We start from the raw sequence: 8,161 nt of genomic DNA on the forward strand, positions 1-8,161 counted from the left end.
TTTTTTGTTTTATTTTGTTATATGATATTTATTGGACAATCGGTAAATGTGAAAAATAAGATTTTTTGTCTAAAATTCGCGTCTATGGTATTTGTCTGGATCGAAGTACGAAGTAACAACGACACGATCGCTGAATTTTCTTCCAGTAAGTGCTTGCTGAGCCTTTTGACAGTCGAGAACAGAGTTGAACTCGACAAATACCTTGCCGCAGCCTGGGACTTCCACGCCTTCTATGGGTCGCGGTATTTCAACACTACGTACAACTCCGTACTTCGTGCATTCTTCCTTAATGTCCTCCAGAATGTCTTCGTATTCCTCTTCATCACGAAGTTCGTCTGGAGTCACCATGTTAAGTAAGCACAGAACCTCTGTCGGTGGTCCGGAAGTAACAACTGTGGACAAGCCAGGAACTTGCAACATAACCGATTGAGTGGTGTTAGAAGCGTTTTGGGCATTCTTTGCACCTACACTAGCACGTTGAACAATGAGTTTTTTATCGCCCAACTGCATTCCATTGAGTCCTGCAATTGACTTTAAAAATAAAATTATTTAAACTAAACATAATATTTATAATATAATATAAAAAATTAAACTTGGTATTTTTAACTGTTTTTAAAAATAAAGTTTTTATAATTTTATATTACCTGGTCCGTGATGCTAAGATCTACGTATTCGCAAAAGGCGTACCCCTTACTTAGTCCAGTGGCTGCATCTTTAACAAGGTTAAACGCGCGTAGCTTGCCGAAGGACAGTAATAGTTCCTTAACCTTAAATAAAAAATAAATTTGATTAGTAGGCATTTTAACCAACTTAGCCTTATTAATAGTAATTATAATATTAATAATATTATGTCATTATATATTTTAAGTTATGATTAATGTACCTGATCGTCATTTAAATAGTTTGGCAGACCACCAATAAAAATTTTGTGCGGCGAATCTGGAACTACCGTCGAGATTACTCCACTAGAAACTAAAAGGACGCGTTATTAGATTAATAAATATAGAAGACAAGTGATATAGGTGACTTACCAACAGCTGGTTTAATTGCTGGTGTATCTGTAATACCTGGCATTGGTTGATAATCATGTGGCCGCCTAATCTTCAAGCTCTGGCCCTTTAAGTTAATACCGTCAAATGCCATGGCTTGGGTAGTTTCGTCAATGGACCTGAACTCAAGGAAAGCAAAGTTCTTGTCAAGGTTTATTTGACAGGCCAAGACTGGACTGCCCGCTGCCTGTGCCAGGCCAACTAAATGCATTTGCTGGTTAAAGAACTCCATCATCTCCTCCTCTGTGACGCCAAACGGAATGTTTCCGACGTAAAGACGACGGGCTTGACGGGTGATTGTCGATCCGACCACCGGCACCGCAGTCTGAGGAGTATCTGGCACAACACTTGCCGGTATTTGTCCAGACGCCTGCATAGCTTTGTACTGCATTGGGGTGATATGTTCGAAACCCGGTGGCGGCACATCCCAGTACAGTGAAGGCTTGCGCCTAGAGTTTCGATGATGACGACGGTCCCTCGATCGTTCGCGATGGCGGTCGCGGGAACGTGAACGGTGGCGGCGTCTCTCCCTGTCACGCTCTCTATCTAAATTAAATTCAAATAAATATTAATTTTCCTGCAAATCACTGTACAAACACACCAATACAAATGTGCGTCGTAAGATTATCGACGTTGAACCCATAATTTGAATGCAAATATTCTAAAGTTTCAACCATGTTTAACATTAAAAAGTTAACTTCCATGTTAAGGTAAGGAATATTACAATAAATGCAAAGGTACATACATATGTATGTATGTATATACAAAAATACAAATGCATACCGCCCTAGTGAAATTAGCCGGTCATATTTTTAGAAGAGTCAAATGCGCTTAAAAAGGCTATTGGGAGGCAAACAAAAATTTACGGGATATCTTGTATGCTTTTAAGACCGTAATTGGTTAACAAATTTAATGTGTATTTCACAATATAAGTACGTATGTACATAAGTACATGCATATGTGGGAAGGAACAAATCTATTTATTTTGTCTCTTGTTATTAAAACATGGATGTTCTTGTATCTTCTTTTATAGTTTTTGTTTTTTCTTACCATCATATCCCATTTCTATGTTTAAATAAAAACAGTTCTTTAAACGAAAAAAATTTTACTATAAAAAATGCCGATGAAAAGTGTATCCCCGTATGCGTATTTTATAGAGGTGGAGAAACATCGATACCAACAGAAGTGTTTCCATTTTAGCTATTCAATTGTAATATCTAGCTGTTTTAAGATGGTTCCATTCCGATATAATGTTACATAAATCTAGCTATTTTAAAAGGGATTTTTATTAATAGAGTACAAAAATTTAATTATTTACACAGCCGAAAGCCTTAGTAGCTATGGCTGCAACACCCCCCTCTAGCTTTAGTTTGTAACCTTAAGCATGCAGATTGTAAATAAATAAATAAATTATTTACAAAATATGCTGATTTAGCAAAAAGGTTGGTAAACTTAAACAGAATAAAAGGGCACATAGATTCAAATTTTACAACTAAATTAACATGGAAATTGAACTAATAAATGTGAATTAGGTTGCTTTTATAATATTCTCTATATATCTCTATATCATATATTCTCTATATCAAGCGTCATTATATTTAACGTATATAAGGTAATCAAAGGTTTTGTTGTAAAAATAATAAAATAAGTTCACAAAAAAATATGACAATGATATTATATATTTACTCGTAATTTAAGTAAGTTTAAAAGACAAACTTTACAATTTGATTTTTGAAATTCTCGCCCATACATTCTGCCAACACTGGTAAACCTCGGTAAATTTAGTAGGGTAACACCGATTTTTTTTTATATTTTAGTGTAACCCGCACTTTAAGACTAGTTTCTCGCTTTTCCTCTTCACTTCGGTGTGTACATATGTACTTCTCGAACCACAAGCTTGTATTTAAATGATATCGATTAGAGACATATCGGCATGAAAACATCTTAGGGTTCTAATGGCCCAAAATTCAATTATTTTTGAAGAAAACATTTAAATAATTAATAAATTCAAGAATGTAAAAAATTTGTTAAAATAAAATAGCGACATTGACCGTGACCTAAATTTTAAAATGTTACAACTCAGAAAACAATTGTTGAAATTCTAAGCATTAACGACGTGAAGTGTTTAGACCATACAACCTTCTGATAGCTTGTCGCTTTAAGTAATTACTATATGGTTGTTTTGAAGATTTTTTGCCGGTCAATAATGAGCATTAAAATATATCTCCCCATCCAATATTTTTATTCTAAAGAGCCAATTAATCTTTATGGTCAAGTAAAAATTAACAAAGACGACGTCATTGTATATTACGTTGTTGAGACCACATTTTCTTTTAAACCGCGTACCAATGTAATGGACACAGCCCCAAACCATTTACGCTTCTTGGGTTGCATTTGTAGTTCAAAATCATGTGACGAAATAAATCAATGTAATAAATTTAATATGCGACTATGTTTTACATATGACGAAATCAAGGAAAATATATCTCTAATATATGTAGGAATAGCCCCTGAGCACTTAAAACATACTAAAATAATTATATATGAAAGAAATATTAGAAAATTAATTGTTGCTGGAAACAATTTTGAATATTACAATGAGGAGTGTGACTTTTTGGAGTTATCTCGATTGGTTGATTTAACTGTTCAAACCCAAAAACCTAAAAACAATCTTAAGAAAAGCATATTAAAAATAGGGAATTTTTTTGCGCTGTCACCATTGGTATTTTTTCAATATTTTGTTGCAAATATTTTTGTCAATAAACTTATTGAGCATACAACAGTCTACAAAAACTTTAAGGAATGGAATAAGGAATACGATAAAGGGTAATATATTTACATACTTTGTAAACGATGGGTGTAATTATTATATATTTTTTGTATTATAATACACAGATCAAGACAAACAAATATAATACTTGATCGTGTTATAGGAATGATATTAATGGTAATACTGTTTTCTTTAGCGATACAGCCAGGAGATTTTCTCATTCAAGTTTCTCACGTAAGTAAGGCTATAAAATGTTAAAAAAAAAGTTTAATAATTTATCTCTGTACTAGGCTATTATTGGACATCTGTACAGCCTCCTAAACGTATTAGAAGGAAGCCCGATTGGCATGAAACTGAATATTCATTTAAATAACTTTTTTGTCGATTGCTTTAAATATCACATTGCGTTATGGTCTACATTTTTAGGTATGTAAAGTTACATTTTATTTTTAGTAACATCATATATAATAAATTTTGCATTATAAAAAAATACAAATTAAAAATACTTAGGTACCCACCTAAATATGGGTAATTCTTTAAAGTTCAAAAAGTTAAAGTTCAAGCATTCCCACTTTAAAAAAGGGCATTTGCTAAGACTCTTAATTTTTCAAAAGTGAATGTAATAGGTTTTGACAAGTTCTATAATTGGTGCAAATATAAATTTTGGATGACTTTTTGTTTTTAGAATATTGAAAAGAAACTAGGGCTGTCGCACGCGACACAGAAAGAAGTTACTTTTTCAAAAACCATTTCAAACGCTGATTTCAGCGAAAACTGATGGAAAATTTGTCTGCAATCAATTTCAAAACGTTATTTATTAATTGATCTTAGTAATTCTTTTCGATTTATTTAAAAATATTTCATAGTTTTTTTTTAATTCAATTTTATTCACTGTCGCACGCGACATTTTCTTCCATTATACTTTTTATATTGTTTTTGAACTTATAAATATTAAAAAGGGAATTGGATATTTGTAAATTAATTAGGACTTTATTTAGAGCTAAACAAACAAATTAAACAAAAAAGTTTTGTTTGGCTTAATGTCATACGCGATAATGAAAGAAACTGATAGTCTAAAAAATTCGCAATAATTAGAAATACCATATTTTTTTTATATAATAAAATGAAAATAAATGTAGAAAATATAAGTTTTTCAAACTAAACAAAAAAGTTTTATTTGGCTTAATGTCATACGCGACAATGAAAGAAAGTCTGATAAAAAATAGTCTGATAAAAAATTCGCAATAATTATAAATATCATATTTTTATACCCTTGCAGAGGGCAGTAGCGTAGATTGGGGGGGATCAGGGGGATCAATCCCCCCCCCTTGGGTCTGAGAATTATAAGATGATATAATCTCAAAATTGTGCAGTACAGCATTATTATTATTATTATCGCAGATTGCGGATTATTATCGCAGTGTAAAATAAAACTTACAAAAAAACATGATATTATTCTGAGTCATATCCCCCCCCATATCAAAAAGCTATCTACGCCACTGCCAGAGGGTATTATAATTTTGGTCAAAAGTGTGCAACGCAGTGAAGGAGACATATCCGATCCTACAAAGTATATATATTCTTCATCAGGATCACCTCCTGAGTCGATATAAGCATGTCGACTATATCCTATAGCTGCCATATAACTGATTGATCGGAAATGCCATAACTTTGGTGTTTTTCAAGTTAGAAGGATGGGAGTTTCAAGGGATTCCTCTTTGGGCAAAATAATTCGATATGCCAAATTTCATAAGGATCAGCCAGCCCCAATTTAGTGATTCTAAACTTTTTAAGTGTTGCGTCATCTCAAAGACTATCTCCTCGTGCAATATAAATAAGATCAAATGATCCATATTGTATTTTATTAACCTTGTATTTTTATACCCTTGCAGAGGGTATTATAATTTTGGTCAGAAGTGTGCAACGTAGTGAAGGAGACATCTCCGACAGTATAAAGTATATATATTCTTGATCAGGATCACCTTCTGAGTCGATATAAGCATATCCGTCTGTCCGTCTGTCTGTCGGTTTCTACGCAAACAAGTCTCTCAGTTTTAGAGGTATCGAGTTAAAACTTTGCACATATCCTTCTTTTTCTTGCAGGTAGTACATAAGTCGGAACGGCCCGGTTCGGTCGACTATATCCTATAGCTGCCATATAACTGAATGATCGGAAATGCCATAACTTTGGTGTTTTTGCCGTTTTTTAAGTTAGAAATATGGGACTTGGTACAGATTCGATTTTGGGCAAAATAATCTTATTTGCCCAATTTTATAGGGATCTGCCATTATATCCATTAGCCACCATATAACTGAACGATCGGAAATGGCATAATTGCAAGGGTATATAAACTTCGGCTCCGCCCGAAGTTAGCTTTCCTTTCTTGTTTTTTGTCTACTATTAAGACTAAAAATTATACCTTTCGATTGGCGTATAATACATTCAGATCGGATGCCTACAGGAATCTGAAAATACGTGCCACATTTATAAGAGATCTTTTCAGAATCTATACGAATATTTATGATATGTAAGCTGATTATATTACACATTTTAAATTTTTATTTAGTATGGCTTACATTTTATTTAAGGTCAGTTTATTTTATGTATTTTAATAGACTTTATCGAGCCCTTTGTACGACAAGTTTATTTTGCCATTGCCCTCTTCGGATGTTTGGGATTTACGTTTCAAATAGCGTTACTTGCAGATTTAATATCAGTTATTGGATTACACTCACATTGTTTCTACATTTACACTAAAGTGTAAGTTCCTCTTAATAAAATTAATTAAAATAATTATATATTTATGAATAATAATTATTTTTTTTAGCCTTTATAACGTGGAAATCAAAGGCTTGTCTGTACTATGGCAAGTGGTTCGTGGCAATCGGTATAATGTATTAAAAGGTTTTTATATCTTTTTTACAAATAAGGGTTTTTTAATAAAAAACTATTTATTTAGGTCGAATTGAAGCTCATAATTATATGAATAGACAATTATATCTTGCCACAATATTCTTTTCGGCGATTTTATTCCTGTACCCTACTACCTTCGTATATTACATTGTTTTTGCTACGGTAAATTTTTATAATATAAATTTTATTTTAAAATAATGAAAATACTTTTTTTAGCTTAAGGCGCTTACCTCTACTACGCTAACCATATTTGACTACTTTCGTCAAAATTTGATGTATTTTCCAATTAAAAGTATCATAATATTTTTTATCAAAGGATGTTGTAAAATAGGTATTCAAATAAGCGTTCTTAAATATTTTCCATTAACAGTTTTTTTTTCGTTTCAGACTGCCTTAAAATCAAGAGGATCTTTCCTCTGGATAAAGAGTTTTTTGTTGATAATCATCATAAGGTTGACGTTTCTTTTTTTAAAATTGAAACCTGACAATAAAAGAAAAAATACCTTGGTAGTAAGTTAATTTTATTTTTGACGGTGCAGCGGAATCAATTCGTCAAACACGATAAAATACATCTATCTGTTAACCATAAGAAAATCGGTTATGAACGTGATACATAAACTACATTGTTATTTATATTAAATTAGTTATATTACCTCAACTGAAAAAAAATGCATTTTTTTGTATTTTTAATATGTATTTTTATGTTTCTTTATATAATGAATATAAAGATTATAGTATATTATATTGACAGGTCTCCCGTCACGAGAATATTTCCAGTTGTAAGTATTTAAAGTTTAAAGTTTATTCAAATTGTATAAATTGTATTTATAAATGCTTCTATTTATAAATGAAAATTTCCATTGACAGGGACAGGGAATACATCACTAAAGTTATGAAATGTTCCATCGTTTAGTTATATATAGCTATAGAATGTTATAATCAAGCCATTAAGGTCGTTCCAACTTGTATATTGCGTTAAAAGGAAAGAAGGTTGTGGGCAAAGGTTGAAGTCAATTGCTTTAAAGCATCCCAAGTTCTTATACAATCAGACAGACTGATAGAAAAACATGCTTATATCGACTCATGTAGTCATCCTGAATAAGCACAGTGGTTAAAGCAGTGGCGGGCATATTCTCATTTTTCGTTTTCTTACAGAATTATAAATTAATTGAGGGTAAAAACATACGTGCCTAGGAATATTTCGATACGTCACAAAATATCACAAATGTATGTAATATGAAGAAGGAGTAATCTCTGATATTGTATTTGTGTAAATGTATGTATGTAAAGGTGAGAAGGAATCATCTTCGACCCCATAAAGTATATACACTCACTGTGGACGGCTGTCCACGAGATAACGACCTGCATGTCTTGGTTTTTGGATTAGCATAAACAGAGTCGATAAAGCCATGTCCGCCTCAGATCGCC

The 8,161-nt window shown here is 32.2% G+C and overlaps 2 protein-coding genes across 4 annotated transcripts; one reads left to right on the plus strand and one right to left on the minus strand.

Annotated features, from left to right (window-relative positions):
* Positions 1 to 2,240, minus strand: LOC6502349 (splicing factor U2AF 50 kDa subunit). Its single transcript, XM_001967125.4, has 5 exons — positions 2,100 to 2,240; positions 1,032 to 1,595; positions 884 to 972; positions 645 to 767; positions 1 to 531 (listed from the first exon to the last, which is right to left on the minus strand). Exons 1-5 carry the CDS (start codon positions 2,110 to 2,112, stop codon positions 70 to 72), a joined length of 1,251 nt encoding a protein of 416 aa, XP_001967161.1. The 5' UTR covers positions 2,113 to 2,240; the 3' UTR covers positions 1 to 69.
* Positions 2,241 to 2,873: 633 nt separating this feature from the next.
* On the plus strand, positions 2,874 to 7,393 carry LOC6501928 (phosphatidylinositol N-acetylglucosaminyltransferase subunit Q). 3 transcript variants are annotated; one of them, XM_001967124.4, is made up of 8 exons: positions 2,876 to 3,875; positions 3,945 to 4,053; positions 4,110 to 4,245; positions 6,436 to 6,580; positions 6,648 to 6,724; positions 6,780 to 6,895; positions 6,950 to 7,064; positions 7,121 to 7,393. In XM_001967124.4, the coding sequence occupies exons 1-8, from the start codon at positions 3,223 to 3,225 to the stop codon at positions 7,216 to 7,218; spliced, it is 1,449 nt and encodes a 482-aa protein (XP_001967160.2). In that variant the 5' UTR covers positions 2,876 to 3,222; the 3' UTR covers positions 7,219 to 7,393. The 3 variants fall into 3 exon arrangements, with proteins under 3 accessions (XP_014759369.1, XP_001967160.2, XP_044573203.1); XM_044717268.1 differs by lacking the exons at positions 2,876 to 3,875; positions 3,945 to 4,053; positions 4,110 to 4,245 and adding an exon at positions 6,326 to 6,347 and having other exon boundaries at positions 6,409 to 6,580; XM_014903883.3 differs by lacking the exons at positions 6,436 to 6,580; positions 6,648 to 6,724; positions 6,780 to 6,895; positions 6,950 to 7,064; positions 7,121 to 7,393 and adding an exon at positions 6,267 to 6,329 and having other exon boundaries at positions 2,874 to 3,875.
* Positions 7,394 to 8,161: the final 768 nt, after the last annotated feature.

The sequence above is a fragment of the Drosophila ananassae genome, chromosome XR, assembly GCF_017639315.1.
Source record: "Drosophila ananassae strain 14024-0371.13 chromosome XR, ASM1763931v2, whole genome shotgun sequence".
Lineage (NCBI taxonomy): Eukaryota > Metazoa > Arthropoda > Insecta > Diptera > Drosophilidae > Drosophila > Drosophila ananassae.

Excerpts from the sequence above, each read along its gene's own strand:
- LOC6502349 (XM_001967125.4), bottom strand. Across the intron at positions 768-883 it reads ACTATTTAAATGACGATCAG|GTTAAGGAACTATTACTGTC; the intron begins GTACATTAATCA and ends TTTTTATTTAAG. Across the intron at positions 532-644 it reads ATCTTAGCATCACGGACCAG|TCAATTGCAGGACTCAATGG; the intron begins GTAATATAAAAT and ends TTATTTTTAAAG.
- LOC6501928 (XM_001967124.4), top strand. The coding sequence starts at position 3,223 with ATGGTTGTTTTGAAGATTTTTTGCCGGTCAATAATGAGCATTAAAATA. Across the intron at positions 4,246-6,435 it reads GTTATGGTCTACATTTTTAG|ACTTTATCGAGCCCTTTGTA; the intron begins GTATGTAAAGTT and ends GTATTTTAATAG. Across the intron at positions 6,896-6,949 it reads ATTACATTGTTTTTGCTACG|CTTAAGGCGCTTACCTCTAC; the intron begins GTAAATTTTTAT and ends TACTTTTTTTAG.